Genomic DNA, 20,325 nt, shown 5'->3' with positions numbered 1-20,325 from the left:
GCTAGAGCCGCTACTGGGCATCTAACACAGCCCACTATCTTATGCAAAACCACCGTGCGGCCCCTGCCCAGCTGGTCCGTTTTGGATCTGGCCACATATAAACTAACGGAGCTGGCACCACACTGAACATGCTGCAACAAGAGGCCACGCGCACCCGTGGAATCAGCAGGATGCACCAGCAGCTCCCCAATATGGAAGGCTCCAAAGAACGCTAGAGAAAAAGCCACTGTAAACAACTCCTTGTATCGGGAATGAGCCACGGCCGGCAACTCAGCGAGGATCCTCACCAACAAATTTTGAGAGATCGGCTGCCGGGAATCCGGCTGCTGCGGCGCAATCCAAGCCATCTATTTCTATTTCTATGTTTCTATGTAGCCTTGCGGGACTCAGCCAACTGAGATATCTGCAGCAACAGCAGCCGCACCTTACCTAGGGGTAACCTTGTGACCATGGCCACAGTATCAATCTCAATACCCAGGAAAGTAAGCACCGTGGTGGGTCCCTCCGACTTATCCATCACCAAAGGAATCCTGAAATTGGAGGCCACATGTTCAAATGTGGCCTTTAATCTGGAACACACCGCAGACTCCGCCGCTCCAACGAATAGAAAGTCATCTAGATAGTGCACTACAGAATCCTCCTGCGCTTCCTGCACTGTGACCCAGTGTAAGAACGTACTAAACATTTCGAAGTAAGCGCAAGAAATGGAGCAGCCCATTGGCAAACAACGATTGTAATAAAACACACCCTCAAATCGAAAACCAAGCAACGGGTAAGAGGAGGGAAGTACAGGCAAAAGCCGGAAGGCGGACTCAATGTCCACTTTCGCCAGCAGTGCACCGCGCCCAGCCTGCAAGACAAGTCGAAGCGCACAGTCAAAGGAGGAATAGCGAACTACACAAAGGTCTCGAGGGATGCCCTCATTGACAGAGAGGCCCAATGGCCGGGACAAATTGTGAATTAATTGGAACTTACCAGGGTCCTTCTTGGGAATGATCGCCAACGGGCTCCTGAAAAGGCCCCGCAATACGCCTCCGCCCAATCTCTTCATCCAATTTAGACCGAACCACCTCTCGGAGTCTGGCCACCGAAGAGGCATTGGGAACCCGCACCGGCTGCACCGGTTTCTCATACGGAATAACAAAACCCTCACCAAAACCCTTCTCTAAAACTACTGCTGCTCTCCGATCGCTATAACAGCTCAACCACGGCCGAAGAGCCCCCCACCCTAATCGGGGTGGGTACCACAGAGGTACCCACCTCACTTAGCCGGCCCTGCAGGCACGGCAGCTCCTCTTTTAGGGCATTTAAGTGCGGAGTGACTCTGACCACATAGTGAACAGGCATACCGGAATCTACAGTCCAGAAACGGGCAGGTCGCTTTGTTGAACTTCCAGTAGAGGTCGTTCCCGCCCACCTGAACCCTGTCCTGTTTGCCCTGCTGAAGAACGAAAGGAACGATTCGCACCCATCGAAACCTGTTGCATCAACCGCACTGCACCACTACCAGCAGCGCAACTGGGCCTAGCCATGTGTATTAACCGCAGATTGATATCTTGGGTACCCCAAGACATGTGCTGGTTTTCTTCCATCTTATCACAAAATGCTTCATCATAGTTGAGCCAAGCCCAACCACCGAAGCGATGATAAGCATCAAGAACGGAGTCAGCATAAGCCAAAAGCAGGAAATAATCCTGAGGCCGTTCCTGACCCCATTCGCTAGCCAGCCTAAGAAACGCCCGCGTCTAGTTAACCACATTATGGGAGACCTGACCTGATTTAACCCTACCTTCTTCCTTCTTAACCTTCTTTTTGCTCCTCCTACGTGCCCTACCTTCTAAGAGCCAGAAAATATCAATACACGTTCGCTTCCGAATTTTGCGGCGTAACGCTCTGGGCACCTTCTTCCAGAGCTCGGTGAGCATCACCAACACCGAAGCTCCCCTATTCTGGCCCTTCTGTCCCACCTGCGCCCCCGACCCCCTAGCCTGAGATCGGGAGGAAGATGAAGAAGTGGAGGTTAAGGAGGAAGAAGATGAAGAGGAGGAAGCCCTATCACTCTGCCTGTGCTTACCCTTCCCCGTCCCCCTACCCCAGCACCCCCCCTCAGCAGCCACTAAGGCTATGTTACCCATGTCCTGCGCTCCTCCAGCGATGAGCACTCCGCTCGTCGCTCCAGAGGTGCCATCTGCAGAAGCCACCGTGTCGCAACACCGCCGTCTGGTCACCGACGACGAGACCCCATCAGCAGTGGCGCTATCCGCAGCAACCATAGGGCCAAGACCACAGCAGCGTCGTGCCAGTGAACCATTCCAACACCACCCGAAGATCGCCCTGTATAGTGTCAATCAGGTGCTTCCCCATCTGTGAATCCACATTGTTACCGCTCAAATGCAGCAGCAGTACATCTGGACGGCGAGGGTGACGTCGGAAGTCCGCCAGCAACGGTAATAGCTGATGCCATTGCATGCTCCGCAGACTGAACTCCTCTGGGACTCTGCACAACCTCCTGGGAACGAACGCTACTATGGGAAACAGTGGCCACTGCCTCACGTCTCGCTGGAACTCCGCCAAATTCCTGTGAAGAAAAATCCAGACAGAGAACAGAAAACTGCACAGCAGCAGTAGCATTAACACCAGAGGGACACTCGGAACCCCCTACTCCCCCATGGGCCCACCAATACGCAGGACCACCGCCTCGACCTGCCCCCCCTGCCCCATGTAGTTGCATTCCTCACAAAGCTTGACCCACCCATTGGCCAGGGAACAGGACCCCAACCCACACCTCATGGCCCCAAAGCCCAGGGCGGCCAAATGGGAGAGGAAACCAGGGTCTGCAAAACATCCTGCGGCTGTGCAGTCATGCCCACATCCAAACTCCCCACCGGAACCCCAACACTACCACCCTCAATCGTCCCCAAGGCAGCCGGGATCACAACTTGCACACAACCCTCTGCAGAACCTGCAGCCCCACCTCTGCCCGGGAAAGAAATCCCAGTTGACTGAGGGATAACACATTCCCTGGCAACCGAAGCCTCACACAGCACAGTCAGCCGGCTCGCTAAGGCTGCACGTGGCTCAGGCCCCGCCATACCCAGCGCCTCCCCTGCGGCCAGCAATACACTTCCCGACGCCACCACAGCACTACCTCGACCTTTACCACCGGACTGACCTACCCCCTGCGGGCCCTCCCACCGGACCACGCTACAGACACACCACCTCCCCCAACCTCAAGGGCAATGGATTCCCGGGCGACCACACGAGAGCACCTCGGTGGCAGAGAACACTCCCAGTCCAGCGCGGTACTCACCAGCACCTCCTGCTCATCGAAGGAATCACCGGCTGCAAAGGAGAGCTCTATCGCGCCGGTTCCTGCACCCGTCTCCATCCCAGCTAACGCCGCGTTGGAAGAAAATCCGCTGCAAGCCGAAAGCCGCTTCGGAGGATCAGGTACACCCCAAGTCCTCCCAAGCTCGGCTTATAAACTCTCCCTCCTCCCGACGCCCACCACGGCTGTGACTATCCAATGGCGGGTCTTCCCCAAGGTGGGAAAGACCCGCCGACCAATCACCTGCCTCCTGCTTCCCCCAACGTCCCCGCGTCTTCAACGGGCTACCACCCGGGCCTCCCAGCTCCGCATTAGGTTCGCCTGTCGAGACGGGCTCTCAGGCTGCCTAAAAATATACATTCGTATGATTATGCAAGCAACTGTAAGCAAATCAGTTAAAGGAGAGGCGAAAGCTGTATGCATCATAATAGTAAAAAAAAAAAAATAATAAGGAAGCAATAAGATATTCACAGAATGAGTGAGTGTAGCTCACTGCAAAAAGCAATGGGCGGTAGCAATGGGTGTCTGAAAAGCGACAAACCAGATAGTCAAGAGAAAAAAAACATCAAACCAGCATCCTAAGCAGTAAGGATTGTCAAAAAGTAGCTCTTGCTGCAAGTCTAATTAAGTTTAATAAGCAAACAGTTCAAAAAGCTCAAGCAATAAAGCAAAAATAAATAGTTGAACAAACAATGACTAAGTGGAAGGTTGCCAGACTAAACAACTTAACAGAGCAAATTGAAGGAGCTCTGGAGCATGACTAGTAAATGCAGAATAACTATAAGAGTACACAAGCAATCTGTAAGGAAATAGCATGATATAGTAGAAAGAGGAGAAAATACTGGTCTAATCGGTAAGCAAATTAAGGTAGAAAGAAAGAGAGAAACAATAAAAAAAGAATATAACAGTCTGATTTAATGGTAAATAAATTGAAGTGTACTCGGAAAGCACATGAGATAAGTCACACTCGAGGACAGTTCAGTTTAGCAGCCGATGGTGAAGGTTAGACTGGGAGTACTCAGACGGCATCAATTGGAGTCGGCGATTTTTCTTCAATGTATGCAGCGAGAAGCTCAGGATCAGTGAAGTCTTTAGTCTAGTTCTGGAAGGTGATCCGCATCCATGCCAGGTAAAAGATGCCGAAGCGGTGCGCCCATTTTCTTGAGTTGCGGGCGGAAGGCGAGAAGTTGTTGTCGAGCTTTGACGGTGTTTTTGGACGTATGCCCCTTGTGAGTTAAAGGTGCAAGGGATCTTGCTTTCTGCATAATTTCTAGAACTTGAGGGTAACGTAGGACTTTGAATATGATGGGTCTTGGGCGCCGCTCATGCGGTTGGCGCGAAGATGGCGATCGATGTGCATGCTCGATTTCAAAGTCTCTTTTGAATTGAAGGTTCAACAAGGTGGGGATGAAAGTTTCTAGGAAGGCGATCATGTTATTTCCTTCTTGACCTTCCGGGAGCCCCAAAAGACGTATGTCGTTCCTACGAGAGCGATTACTTGCATCTTCAAGCTCTCGTTCAATAGCCAGCGTGCGTTTCACGTGGCTTTGAAGCGCCTTGATGTTGATCTCCGCAGTGTCTGCTTTAACTTCCAAGTCAGCAACTTTAGTTTTGTACGTGGTTAAATCCTCATAAATCGTGGTCAGTTCGTCTTTGATTTCTGACATGGCATCTTTGGTATCGGTAAGTATATCCTGAACCATTTTATGGCTTTCCATAAATCCATCATGGAGGGAGCTTCAGGCTTATCCGATTTCTCCGATGCCGCTGATTTAGCCGGTGATTGAGGCTCGGGCTTGTGCCTTTTGTCTGTTTTGACTGTAGCCATTGTTTATGGGATGAATGAAGCTGAGTGAAAGATTCAAAGTCGGGTGAAATACAGCAGAGGATAAAGAAGAAGAGTAAGGGTTGCCGGAGCTGAGTGTTCAGGGGACCATCTTAGTCGGGCTCCACAGCGCCCCCCCTCCCCCCCCCCCCACCTGGCATAATTTTAGTCACTCATATCCCTCTATGCCTCTCGTAAGGAGATGTGTATCTAGTTTGCTTTTAAATCCTAGAACAGTGGATTCCGCAATAAACTCCTCTAGGAGAGCATTCCTGGTGTCCTCCACTCATTACGTGAAGCAGAACTTCCTGATATTTGTCCTGGACTTGACCCCCCCCTTAGCTTCAGTCCATGTCTCTTGTCCGTGTCACATTGAACTTTGTAAATAATTTTTTTTTCCTGCTCTATTTTGTCGATTCCTTTCAGTATTTTGAAAGTCTCGATCATATCCCCTCGCAGTCTCCTTTTCTCAAGGGAGAACAATCCCAGTCTCTTAAGTCGTTCCTCGTATTTCAAGTTCTCCATATCTTTTATTAGCTTTGTTGCTCGTCTCTGCACCCTCTCCAGCAGTTTTATATCCTTCTTTAGGTTGGGAGACCAATGTTGGACACAGTATTCCAAGTGTGGTCTGACCATTGCTCTATAAAGCGGCATTATAACCTTCTCCGATCTACTCGTGATTCCTTTCTTTATCATGCCTAACATTCTATTTGCTTTCTTTGCCACTGCCGCGCATTGTGCCGACGGTTTCAGGGTCCTATCTATCAGTACACCCAGGTCCTTCTCTTGTTCGCTCTTACCCAGAGTTGCACCTGACATTCTATACTCGTGTTCCTTATTCTTTCTTCCTAAATGCATTACTTTGCACTTTTCCACATTAAACTTCATCTGCCATTTCTCCGCCCATTTCTCTAACTGACACAAGTCACTCTGGAGTTCCTCACTATCCTTCTGCAATCTGATTGCCCGGCATAGCTTTGTGTCGTCTGCAAACTTGATGATCTCACTGGATGTTCCTTCTTCTAGGCAGTGGCGTACCTAGGGTATGTGGCACCCGGGGCCCATCATTTTTTGACACCCCCCCCTATATAAAAAAATATTTTTTGTAATGACCATGAAACAGAATAAATGGTCAGAATAGAAACAGGCAGTGAAAATTTTCTTATATTCCAAACATAACATAACACAAATTATGTCTGAATTGTCATGACATCAGAAGTACATATGGAGTAGTTGCAGGTGATGCTTGGGACAGTTCTGATTGTGTTAGTTCGGTTTTATGTGTTTTTTGAATAGAAGGGTTTTTATTTCTTTTTGAAGGTTTTGCAGTCTGTGGTCGATGTCAATTGGTTGTAGAGTTGGGGGTCGAGTGTTAGGAGGTTGTCGAACAGTTTTTTTCTTTTGACGTTTTTGGTTGGAGGGTGTGTGAATGGTGCGTGAGTTCTCCTATGTCTGTTTGAAGTGGATTGAATTATTTAGCTGAAGAAATTAGTTACCCCCTCATCCCACACACATTAATTCTCTTCCATTTTTGTTCCCATTATAAAAAACACTGATAAGTTCCCAGAAAAAAAATACATTAAAATAAGAAGTGAAAACAAAGGCCCCTACAGATGAGAACATAACTTAAGAATAGCCTAACTGGGTCAGACCAATGGTCCATCATGCCCAGTAGCCCATTCTCATGGTAGCCAATCCAGGATACTAATACCTGGTCAAAACCCAAAGAGTAGCAACATTCCATGCTACCGATCCAGGGCAAGCAGACACTTCTCCCATGTCTTAATAACAGATTATGGACTTTTCCTCCAGGAATTTGTCCAAATCTTTCTTAAAACCAGCTACACTATCTGCTTTTACCATAACTTCTGGCCACTTCATTTTTAAGTTTAGATCTTTCCTTTCAAACAGAGACCTTGCTAGATGTCAAATACAGCACAAGATAACTTCACATGGACTTAGCTGTGCAGGAAATGTGAATCTCCTCATACACCCACCATATAGTGCAAAAATGTGCAAAGGTCTGTTTTTTCTTTCGATCACTACATAGCCTAATGCCACACAAGCAGCGCTGTTACAAACATATTCTGTAGGTCAATGCTAAGGATAACAAAGTTTCCTTCCTTGGACCAGAAGGAGATAAACCACTGGAAGAGATCCCAAAACAACACCCAAAGACCCACTCAGTGTGTGAACCAGTTGAGTGGAGTGGACTAACTGGGGGGTGGAAATGGGCCCGGAGTTTGCTCAGCAGAATTTCCCAGACCACCTCTTCCTCTCAACACATTGACACGCTGCCACCATCACCACTAGGAACACCTCACTGGGTAGGCCAGCTATGCTATAAACTTTATAAAACACATTATTATATTTTCTTATAAAGCACATATTTTAACTGAACTCTCTGACATCCTCAGCCTTTCTATTCACAAAAATAGAAGGAAGAAAAGTTCCCATTTCCTGCTGTCTCATGTCCCCGGCCTATACAATATTTTTTTTCTGCAGACCCTTCAAAAGTCTGACCAAATCCTCGTTTCACTTGCATTATAAAGTACTGAGGATGCCATCTCTCCCCAATCCCAGGTCCTAAAGTCTAAGACAGTAGCGCAAACTAATGCTGCCAGATACAGGAAAAAAAAATTTGATTCGATTCAGCCCTATTGAATTGGTTTTTCAATTCGATTTTCCTGCCCAGTTGGGTGATTTTTTTCAAAACTCCTGGTGGGTTTTATAGCTTTTTCACCCCCTTTGGCTTCTCCTAACCACACTGGCGCTGTGGTGTAAATAAAATAAAGAAACAAAAAGGACTTTTCCTCTCTCTGTTAAATCCTAGCTCACGTTTGCAGTACAACACCAGCTCTGGCAGGATACACATTTCAAATCTGACATATTATAATCACAAAACAGAAAATAAAATTAATTTTTCTACCTTTTGTTGTCTGTTTATATTTCAAATCTTGTTGGTTCAAGGCTCTGGTTTTCTTCTGATAACTTGATTGCCAGGGTCTCCTTCTTTCTGCATGCTAACCATCCATCTGCCAACTCTGTCCTCCCTTTCCATTTCCCTTCCCTTCCCAGGAAGTCTGGTATCTTTCCTTTTTTTCATCTCCCTCCACAGATCCACCTTTTCTTAAATACCCTTTCATCCGGCATCTCCCCCTCCTTCCCCACCATCCCAGAGTCCACCATCTCTCCCTTTCTTTTCCTAATTACCCTCCTATCCAGTATCTCTATCCCTCCTCCACACCATCCCTTGTGTCCAATTTCTCTCCCTTTCTGTTCCTTCCCTCCCTAAATCCCATGGTCCATCATCTCTCTCCCTCTCCTCTATTTTCAGACCCATTATTTCTTCCCCTCCCCAAAGTTTGGCATATGCACGTCTCTTTGAACACCCCCTTCGCTCCGTGTACTTCTAAATCATGGTCCCCCCCGAAGGCCTGTCCCCCCCCTTGTAGGCCTGTCCCCCCCTTGAAGGCCTGCCTGCCTTTCCCCCCTTGAAGGCCTGTTCCCCCCCTTGAAGGTCTGCACCCCCCTCCGAAGGCCTGTCCCCCCTTGAAGGCCTGCTTGCCTGCCTGTCACCCCCTCCCCCTTGAAAGCCTGCTTGCCTGCCCACCCGCCCCACCCTGAAGGCCTGATGCCCCGACCCACCCCGAAGGACCGCTCACCCCCCTGGCCTCCCCGCACCACCTATGAAGCAGCCGCAGTAGGATCGCGAAGTCAGCGTCAGCGATTCCTGCGCTGCTTCCTGCGCCACGGTCCCGCCCCTCCTCTGACGTCAGAGGAGGGGCGGGATCGCGGCGCAGGAAGCAGCGCAGGGATCGCTGACGCTGACTTCGCGATCCTGCTGCGGGCTGCTTCACAGGTGGTGCAGGAAGGTCAGTGGGGCGAGCGGTCCTTCGGGGGTGGCGGGGGACTGAACGGCAAGGCCGGGAACACCCCCTTAGGGCTGGCACCCGGGGCGCAACGCCCCCCCCCGCCCTCCCCCTTGGTACGCCACTGCTTCTAGGTCATTGATGAAAATATTAAATAAGATGGGCCCAAGTACCGAGCCCTGGGGCACACCGCTAGTCACTTTCTCCCAGTCTAAGAACTTCTCATTTATGCCCACTCTCTGCTTTCTGTTCTCCAGCTATTTGCCTATCCATCTTAGTATTCCATAGCTTTGTAGTTTCTTGAGAAGTTTCTCATGTGGAACCTTATCGAACGCTTTCTGGAAGACCAAGTATATTATGTCCACTGGTTCTCCACTATCAATTTGTTTGTTCACGGTCTCAAAAAATTGAAGTAAATTCATCAAACATGATTTCCCTTTCCTGAAGCCATGTTGACTGGCTCTCATCAGGTCGTGTGTATCCAAGTGCCGGACTATGCTATCTTTAATCAGTGCTTCAACCATCTTTCCAGGGACAGACGTAAGACTCACAGGTCTGTAGTTGCCCGGTTCTCCTCTTGATCCTTTTTTGAAAATTGGCGTGACGTTCACTATCTTTCAATCGTCCGGTATCTGTCCAGTTCTAATTGACAGGTTGGCAAGTTTTTGCAATAGCTCTCCGATTTCAACCTTCAGTTCTTTTAAGACTCTCGGGTGAATTCCATCAGGTACAGGGAATTTATCACTTTTATGATTGTCAATCTGATAGTATATCTGGTCCAATTCCACTTCTACTGTGGTGAGACTGTCCTCTATTACTCCTTCGAACACTTTCACTGCTTCTGGTATTGTTGCGGTGTCCTCCTTCGTAAAGACAGATGCAAAGAAGGAATTTAGTCTGTCTGCAATTTGTTTGTCTTCCTTGATGTACCCTTTTCTTCCCTGGTCATCCAGCGGTCCCACCGCCTCTTTTGCGGGTTTTTTTCCTTTTACGTATCTAAAGAAGGGCTTGAAATTTTTGGCCTCTTGCGCTATTTTCTCCTCATAGTCTTTTTTGGCATCCCTCACCGCCTTGTGACATTTCTTCTGATCATCTTTGTGTTTGTTCCAAGCTTTGGTTGTTTTCGCGCGTTTCCATTTTTTTAAAGGAGTCCTTCTTTTCTTTTATGGCTTTCTTCACCTCTCTAGTAAGCCATGCCGATTCTCCTTTGCCTTTAGTTTTCCTTTCTATGGAAATCCGTGGAATGTAGAGATTTTGTGCTTCCGTGATAGTATTTTTCAGTAGAGACCATGCCTGATCTACCGTTTTAACTTTGTCCATCTTTTTCTTGAGCCGTTGTTTTACCATGGCTCTCTTGCTATCATATCTTCCCTTTTTAAAGTTTAAGGTCGTGATTAAGGTTTTGGTACATTTCCCTTTCCCGATTTCAAGTTTAAAGTTGATCATGTTGGATCGCTTGTCCCCAGCGGGACCGTGACTTCTACTTCTTTTGTCGGTCCCGTAATGCCATTTAGGACCAAGTCCAAGGTGGCGTTTCCTCTCGTCGGCTCTCCCACCATTTGTTCCAGGAAGCAGTCTCCTAGCGCTTCCAGAAACTTGGTTCGCAGGTTGCAAGATGTAGAAGCTGTGACCGTAGCTTATTGAAAAGTTTGGAGTTGGAGGTTTAAGGAGCAATCACATTGGAGTTTTGTGAGTGAGCTGTTGAAGCTGTGACTGGAGCTGCTGGTGGAGGAATTCTTCGAGTTCGTCATTTTTTTACGGAGCGATCTTGAAGTTAAGTAGTGCACGCTTCTAACCAGATTAACAACTCTCTGTTTTTTTAATCTTTCTTTTTGGTAAGTTGTTTTAAAGTGTTGGCAGTTTGATTGCGTATTTGGGGGGAGGGTGTGAGGAGACCCGTAGGTTTAGGCAATATGCACTCGATACTGTACCCTCGGGCAGGAGGTGGTAGGTTATTCAGTGTAAGCTGGCTTCCCAACTCTCCATCCTATTTCTCTTCCAAGTTGTTTAAAAGTGTGAGCCGTTTGTTTGCAGATCAGTGGGGAGGGTGTGAGGAGACCCGTCGGATAAGGGGGTTATTCAGTGTAACCTGGCACTTCTTTTAAATTCCAGGAAATATATGGACATTTTTGTTTCTAAACCTTAAGGTTGGAGGGTATGGCGATATGAGAGTACTCTTGGGGGAAGGGGGGGGTTCGTTATTCTAACCTGTTACTTTCAATTGCAGGAGATATGGAGGCACAGGAGGTGTTCAACACTAAGCTCAGAGCATGCAGATTCACAGATGAAGAGCTTGCTGTTCTTGTAGATGGTGTGGTGGAAAAGTTTAAAGATCTATTCCAGAACGCAAGGCTTTCCTCTGGGATGAAACTGGCTATTTGGTCCAAAATAGCGTCTGATGTCACCGCCCTCGGTGTTTGTAAATGCACTGTCCCGCAATGCAAGCACCGTTGGCAGGACATCCGTGGCGTGGTAAAGGCCAAGTCCAGCAAGATATACAGGCATGGAAAGGGTGGTGGCCCTCCATGTGCTGTACAGCTGACTGATCTGGAGCGTCGTGTTTTTCAGACGCTGCGGCCTGAACAGGTAGTGGGTGTCCCTGGTGGGGTGGACACATCAGCGCCAGCCAGCGATGATGAAAATGGTGAGTTTTGTGTCCTTTTTTGTGGTTATTTCACATTTCTACGTCACATGTTTTATGCTGTTTTGTTGTTCTAACCGATTTGTGTTTTATCTTTTGAACCGCGATAAACAAAGAAGAAAAGTTAAAGAATTTCAACAGATATCACTTTGAGCTAAGTATACATTGACTGCTGCTTCATGAATTAAACATCTAATAGATGATCTTGGCTAACCGCGTACATAGAATATTTGTAGCTTAACCCAGCTGTTCCACCTGATTGCACCCTGCACTTTATAAATAATTGTTATCAATACACAAATGTGTTGATTTTATGAAATGATATAGAAAATAAAATTGGTTTTTAGTATGTATTACTTAAATAAACTAAATTTATATGAAGACGCATACCATAGCATTTAAATATTTCCACTCCAACAGCTAGCAAAATAAATATGAACCGCTTTCAAGAAGCGATCCCTCTTCCTGATGTTATATCCTCCCCCCTCTTCCCTTTAATTAATTTGTTTTTAATGATGTAATTAATAACTTTCCCCTCCCTCTTCACCCTCAAGCTCGTGTTCGTATCTGTAATTTGTCCATTTAATGTTCACATTTCCCCTCCCCCTATAATAATTTATTTTAACCTTTCATTTTTAGCATTGTAAACCGGCCAGGTGCACGTCGATGGTCAGTATATTAAAATTAATTAAACCCAAAAATGGTCTTAGAGATATTTGGAGCATTGAGATTAAGCATCAAATTTCAGCATCTCAATGGCCACAAATTTGGTCTTGGAGGATGAGATGTACAGTGTCTGCATCTATGAGATAAACTTGTTTTTTTTCTTCTGCATAGAGCGTTTTGGACCCCAGTTAGAATTCAAAAGTTAAATAGTTCAGTCTAATAGATGCTGGCACTGTAATCTTGAAGTAGGGACTTTGGATCATCTTTTGTTTTATTGTCCCTTTATCTTAGCCTTTGGAACTCAATTTGGGATCAAGTAAGTTGTTTATTGGAAAAGCATATGGCATTATCTTATGATACAATACTATTTGGTATGTCAATGAGGAAAAAGAGCAAAATATCAATAATAATAAATTTTTATTGATAATGACAGGAGTCGCCATTCAGCACATCACAAGTAATTGGAAAAATTACAGTAGACTCAATTATAATTTCTGGTGGAACTCATTATATCACATATATAAAATGGAAAGAACAATAGCTATACAACAAGGGAACTATAAGAAATTTAATAAAATTTGGGAGCCATTAACTTCTTATTGTAATGAGTAAACAACATTTTCTATTGAAATTTACACCGTCTAATGTTTGGGAGGGGGGGGGAGATATATTTTTTTAATATTCATATTGGGAAAATAATAGAGGAATGATGGGAGGGGAGGGTGGTAATTTTATGTATTGTAAGATAAATTAGAAAGATTGTCAAGTGATGTTTTAATTGTATTGTTTCACTGTTTGTACACTTGATGTAAGATTGAAAATGAATAAAGAATTAAAAAAAAAAAAAAATTAATTAAACTTGAAATTTGATGAATTAACATTCTGAGTATATTTTATCTTATAGCGCAAACACATTCTCTTGTGTCTATTGGCCAGACAGGGGCTGAATGCGCCCTAGATCCTTCAGCGTTTCCCGGGGGAAGAGGACAGAAATGAAAATTGTGTACTGTTGAGCCTGTTGCCCCTTCGATGTCTAGGAATGCAGAGGAAGGTGAGCTGGGATCTAGGGAGGATGGTATGCTTTTTCAATCTTCATATGCTAAGGAAAGTCAGATTCTGCTTCCACCAACAACATTTCGCTGTCCTTGTCCAATCCATCATTCTTTCCAGACTTGATTACTGCAACTCCATCTACCTAAACCTAACAAAGAAAAGCCTTCTCAGACTTCAACGGATTCAGAACACCGCAGCTAAACTAATCTTCGCAAAAGGCAAATTCGACCACGTCTCCCCGCTTCTGTCTAAGCTTCACTGGCTCCCAGTCTTCCTCAGGGTTCGCTACAAATGCACCTGTCTTACCTTCAAATCTCTTCACGGCATCCTCCCTCCCCTCTTTCCTCTATCTTGGCTCTCGAGTACTCACTCCACCAGATCCACTCAGAAATTCAAACTATCCTTCCCTTCTTTAAATGGCATTTCCCATACAGGAAAACTTGGAACATCCCTCCTCTTCAGGATCACCGAGCTGTGGAACAGCTTTACTGCCCATCTTCGGAGTTCGACCTCCCTCCAACACTTCAGAAAACATCTGAAAACCTGGCTTTTCTCCAAAATGTAACTACCCCCTCCCTCCCCCTCTCTTCTTCCTGTCTACCAAGCCCTCCTTTCTTCCATTGGAGTTCCTTTCTTTGTTTTTAATTCCTGTAAACCGTGTCGAGCTCCACTTCCGTGGAGATGACGCACCCCTTCATAGGTACCATCACTAATTGGTACTAGGGGTGCGCTCTAGTTAGTCTTAATTCAGTTCTTTAGTGACCTTGAAATTTGTAGGTCAGTAAGAGGAGTTTGAATTGTATTCGGAAACGGACGGGAAGCCAATGAAGTGACTTTAAGAGAGGGGTAACATGAGTACAGCGGCTACTTCAGCATCAAAGTTTTGGCAGAGATAGGCATTCTAACGGATGCAAGGTATCAAATTGGGACAAAAATGGCCGACCTGCATGACAACACACATCACACTCATTTATAGCAGAGTGCCTAAGTGCTTCCATAAGTTTCTGAAAAGGGGGTGTGGCCATGAGAGGTCAGGGGCAGACCCTTAAAATGCACACAAGGGTATAGAATAATGCGGACCGCACTCCGCTTGTGCAGGATCTATACCTGGCTTCAGTCAAGGTAACTCTTCGCACCCAGAATTGAGCACAAGTCCCATCGCTACTTGGCCTTCTATAAAAGGTGCCAGTTTTTTTGGCACCAAATTTTGAACGCCGTATAACTTAATCTAGAGTTTAATGTGCAAATGAGTATAAGCTGTTGAAGCAGAAGCATGTGTTAGCAAGGCTCTAATTCATTTGTTAACTCTAATTCATTTGGCTCTAATTCATTTGTTAACTCTAATTCTAAAGGCTCTAATTCATTTGTTAACTGCATGCTGTGTTAGGGGACAGGGACTGGGCAGAAAACAGATGTGGCCTGCAGATTGCTCTTGCTGTACAGTAAAGAACGTTTCTGTGCTAAAGTTCTGGGATTATATTAGGCATGTTATTGCACAGCCTTTGCATTTACCGTGCATTAATATTTGCTGTTAAAACACAGTAAATGCAAACCTTGCTGCACTTTGGGGAAAAAACAGTATAGAAATTAAAAAAATAAAATAGTAAAAGGCCCATTAGTGTGTGACAAACGCTTATAATACATGCTAAAATTTTTTTTATATTAACATGAATATGGGAAGTGTGCCCCATAAGCCATAAATGGAGAATAAAGCCCAAATAAATCATAAACAAACCAAAAGATGTTGTCCTAAGAACAAAAGCAGTGCCTCTGCTGGGTCATCATGCCCAGCAGTCCGCTCACGCAGCGGCCCATCAGGTCACATCCTTAGCCATGTGAACACTGAGGAATCCACCCTGTGATGTTTCACAGTAAAGTACAGGAGTGGTGTGTCATTGCCTTCTCCTGGGTGGTGTATGACTCTACTATGTTGCTGCTATCTAATGTGGGGGCCCTTTGGCCTATGGCACCTGGTATTCCCAGGTGGTCTCCCATCCAGGTCTGACCCTGCTTAGCTTCTGATGGGAAGAGTGGGCCTACTCAGGATGGCCAGATCATAGGCACTTTAATGTGTAGAAGTAGGGTTACCAGATGTCCGGATTTACCTGGACATGTCCGGACGGCTTTTCAAAACTCAGCACTTTGTCTGGGCTTTGAAAAGCAAATTGCTTCAGGATGGGAATCTGCGCATGTGCGGATGCCTTCCCGATCGAGATGAGCAGGCTGAGGGGGCATGTTGTGGGTGTAACTAGGTGGGGATGGGATGGGTGAAACTGGGCTGGCCTGGATCTAGGGGTCCAGATTATACATAGGTAAAATCTGGTAACCCTAAGTAGAAGAATCCAAATTGCTTTAGCATACAATGTTATATAGAAGCTGCTGTTCCAGTACTGACTATTTCTGTCTTTCTTCTAGATATTGATGAATGCCAAGTAGGTAATGGTGGCTGTGACACAACCTGCACGAACTCAGAAGGAAGTTATGAATGCAGCTGCAGGCATGGATTTGCTCTCATGCCTGATCAGAGAACTTGCACGGGTAAGGGACAGTTCAAAATCTCTGCAGAGAGTGCTATTGAATTTATCGTCTTAAAATGTGATACAAGAATCAGTTTCAGAAGTGTGCATAATGCTGGGATGTTTTTGAGCAAATCTGAAAGGTCTCTTTTAAATGAAAAGGCAGATAAAGACCACAGGAAGTGCTCTGAAGGGGGAAGTTTATGAACTGTGGAAAACTTGTTTTCTATCTGACTCAATCTCCTTCTAGTGGATTGAGTACAAACCACCGAAAATACTCTGAGCGACATGGAAAGTTGCCCCACAAGGTCATAGAACAGACTATTTCAAATGCCAAAATCCTTCTGGAGGTCTGAAAACAAGCCAGTGGTGGGACGAAAAACCTGGCTGACAGTTTAAAGAAAAATTAAAGAATTTATTATTTTAATTTGACTTACACATCTGAAAAAATAAATTAAAAAAATAGCCAATTCTGCTATTTTTCAATTGGTAGCTGTATAAACTGTGCAATGAGTAATGGGCAGACACTTTTCAGACGGGTCTAGCTAACTAATGCTTTCATTTTTTTGTTGGTTTGTTTCATTTTGAAAAAGATCCCATTCCCCGCCAACAAATTGATCCCCCTTTTATGAAGCCATGTTAGCGTTTTTTATTGATGGCCATGGCGGTAAAAGCTCAGAGGCTCAGAATTCCTATGAACGGCAGAACTTTTATTGCCGCAGCCAGCAGCAAAAAACATATATTTCAGTGCATTAATATAGGGGCAGGAGCAATCTCTAGACAAACCTTTTGGCTTCCCTGGGCCGCATTGGCCGAAAAAATTTTTTCTGGGGCCACACAAATGCACAAACGATGCAGCAATACAGAGGAGGGAGTCGGCAAGACGGTAAACACCCAGGGGCAGCAGAGGAAAACACTGCATCGCCCTCGACCGGGGCCGCACAAAATATTTCAAGGGGCTGCATGAGGCCCTCGGGCCGCAGGTTGGACACCCCTGCTCTAGACCTTCTTGCCCCATCATAGCTGTAATTCAAAATGCATAGGTGGGCCAGGGCCTGAGGGAGACAGGAGATGCAAAGGGATGGGAGGCCAGATGCAAAAACTCATTGTGGAACCCCACAGGAATTAAAAGGGAAGGCTGAAAAGTGGGGCCGGAAGCAAAAAACACAGTAGCATCATGGTAGGCCTGGTCTTGCCAAAATAACATTTGGCTGACTTGATGCTGGTGTTGTGTTGAAACATGGCTATATTCATACTTTATTAGTAATTAGTTCAAAGTCCAAAAACAAGTCCTTGACATACAATATGAATATGGTCCTGACTAGGATCCAAGTTTCGGCGACAACATCGCCTTCCTCAGGGGACAACAAGGAACTTCAAAAGGTAGTTCGTCAGGTTCTTCCAGCTCTAACATCTCCACATTAGGCTTCCATTTAGTCTGGGTAGTACCTGCCCCTCTGCCTCCTTCAGTCTTGCCTGCTTCCATTCACCTGCATCTTTTTGAAATAAGGCCCAGCAGGGCAGGAGAGGCTGATAATCACCCCTGCCCTATATGAACCCATTTAAATTCAGAGGGTTTAAACAAGCTACAAACTACATGAAAACTCATAAAGACTTTACAATATACATGATCCGAGGGGAAAGAGGGAAGAAATACATTTTCTAATACGACAGGGAGACACTTAAGGAAAGAACAATATGGAAGGGGATAGAGAAAAAGAAATCAGAAGGAATAAATGATCCTCTGTTTTGTCCTCTCTAATATGGATTGGTAAAGCATTCCATGTTCCATGTTACGCAAGAGGCAAAGTGATGAGGGATGGGCCAGGGGGTCTAAGGGGGTCATTTAGTTTTGCAGGCTGGACAGGTTGGGAAGGCGGAAGGACGGCGGAAGGCATCATTTATAGAATCAGGGCCGTACTGTCGACACTTCATCTCCTGTATCCTCTCCTTCTCCCTAACTCACTTCCTCTTCCTTCCCCTACCTTCTTCCCTACTCTCTCCCCACCTCCCGCCCTTCTTCCTCCTCTCTATAAGTCGCCTTGAGCCTGCCTAGGTATGAGTGACGCAGAAATAGAAGATTAGATTAGATAGGTTGCGGTAAGGATTCACGCAATAATTTGTGTTAATGGCCACACTTTAAAGGCAACATTAGCACATGGCCATTAAACTGGAAAAAGGAAAAAATCTGCCATTTTCAGGCTGCAGAAAAGAATTGGCCTTCATGCATGGCAAGGACGCATTAAGGACACTTTTTGCTGCAGCTTTGTTACCGGTGTACAGTGTCATAAGAACATAAGCAATGCCCCCACTGGGTCAGACCCGAGGTCCATCGCGCCCAGCAGTCCACTCACGCGGCGGCCCAACAGGTCCAGGACCTGCGCAGTAGCCCTCTATCTATACCCCTCTATCCCTTTTTCCAGCAGGAAATTGTCCAATCCTTTCTTGAACTCCAGTACCGTACTCTGTCCTATTACGTCCTCTGGAAGCGCATTCCAGGTGTCCACCACACGCTGGGTAAAGAAAAACTTCCTAGCATTCGTTCTGAATCTGTCTGCTTCCAACTTTTCTGAATGCCCTCTCCCTTCTTATATTTCATACAGGTCTTTACACTAATGTGGTTTACATATTTACAAAATAAATACATTAATAAATAGAGGAATAATACACTCCTTTAACAACAGACATGACAGCAGAAGGCAGCCATAAAATCTTTAAAATTGAACAAGACTCTGAATATCCTACTCAACTATTGTAGCAGGTTTCCGAGGCTTACTGTGTCTGTATAGAAAGAACCGATGTTTCAGCCATCATGCTGTGGCTTTCTTCAGGGTATGCTGAAGAAAGCCACAGCATGATGGCTAAAACGTTGGTTCTTTCTACACTGACGTGGCGAGACCCCAAAACCTTCTATAATCATGATGCCAACCACGGAAGCCAAAGAGAACATCCTACTTCACTAGTTCTTTGACAGGCTGGATGAGCAAAATATCCAGTTTGTTCATAACGCAGTCATTCCAATGAAGTTTTTCTTCACTGTGTCTTCATATCCAGTTCCAATACCTAAAGACTTAAGCGTAATTGGCAGCAGTAGCACATCTGCATCTGAGGAGTTTTAACATTTGCCACATTGTTTACAGTTCTTGGATATCTGACTGATGAGATCAAATTTTCCTCCCCTCCCTTCTCCCCAAAGAGAAAATGAAAAACTCCAACGGCACATGAGATTTGGACACTACTCCTGTTTCATAAGGCATTCCCCAGTTTTCTGCCAACATTTTCTCCCTCGGTCTTAGAGTGTGTCCATGTGAAATTTATATAACCATAAAATACGTAGCTCTTGGGAGAAATAATTCCCAGTTACTTTGGTAACATAATAACACAGTAGATGATGGTGGATAACGATGAATTGACCCGCCCAATCTGTTGTGAGTCTTTTCCTGTCTGGTTATTGGGTTCTGTCTTTCTAGGTATCTACAATCTGGGCAGATGGTCCTACAAATTCCCATTACACGCCCTCAGCTCTGTCTCCTACCTGACACAGATCAAAGAAAAAAAACAAGTGGGAAACTAGAGATGTTTCCAAATAAACTTTTATTAAAAGCAGAGATTCAGTTCTGTAAATGTAAAAAAATGACTCAGTGCTGCAGGTGTTTCGGTACATAAAACTGGACCTTCTTCAGGAGTGGTGCTAGAACCAGCACAACTTTTTGGTTGCTTTGCTCTCCATATAATTTCCTCTTGAGTACATGTTTTTTTCCAAAACTAACTTAAGAAACCTGACCACATTTGGGTTATTGAAAAATCTCCTGCAAAGAACATAAGAATTGCTGCTGCTGGGTCAGACCAGTGGTCCATAATTAATTATCCTACATATACGTATGTACACATTTATACTATAAAAAACAATGCTAGCATTGTTTTTTTATGGTATAAATGTGTACATACGCATATGTAGGATAATTAATTATGGTATAATTGTGTCTGTATTGAAAACCACTTAAAACGTGAACTCTGTATTGTAACACCATTAAACCGCTCTGAATTGACTTCTCAATCATTGGTGGCATTATAGAAGCTTTCAATATACAATAAGTATCAAGGTTATGCGAAGCAAGTCACTAGAACATACTTTCCACTATCTAATTGATGGACCCTAGCTACTAGCAAATGAATTAAACCTTCATTCTTGTAACAGGTTTGCCCTTTTGATTTTGAGAGATAAATTTTCCAAATCTTTATTCATTTTCAAATCTTTCAACAAGTGTACAATATTATAACGAATAATTCAAATAAATCACTTGAAAATCCTATCCAATAATGTCTTAAGTACATAAATACCCTCCCCCCATAACAACAATGAACTCAATCAAATCACATACTGCATACCCCCCACCCTTCATTAATAATACTCCTTATACATA

General features: G+C 45.1%; 1 protein-coding gene across 1 annotated transcript in view; it reads left to right on the top strand.

The window, feature by feature from the left end:
• The first annotated feature begins 13,212 nt into the window (after positions 1–13,212).
• LOC117348474 (fibrillin-1-like) overlaps positions 13,213–20,325 on the top strand; it is a 28,374-nt gene continuing 21,261 nt past the window's right edge. Inside the window, exons 1-2 of the mRNA XM_033920669.1 lie at positions 13,213–13,383; positions 15,801–15,923. Coding sequence (XP_033776560.1) covers positions 13,362–13,383; positions 15,801–15,923 — 145 coding nt within the window. The 5' untranslated portion in view covers positions 13,213–13,361. The remainder of the gene's footprint in view (positions 13,384–15,800; positions 15,924–20,325) is intronic.

The sequence above is a fragment of the Geotrypetes seraphini genome, chromosome 14, assembly GCF_902459505.1.
Source record: "Geotrypetes seraphini chromosome 14, aGeoSer1.1, whole genome shotgun sequence".
Taxonomy (NCBI): domain Eukaryota; kingdom Metazoa; phylum Chordata; class Amphibia; order Gymnophiona; family Dermophiidae; genus Geotrypetes; species Geotrypetes seraphini.
The sequence above is the reverse complement of the archived record's forward strand: the minus strand, read 5'-3'. Positions and strand labels throughout refer to the sequence as shown.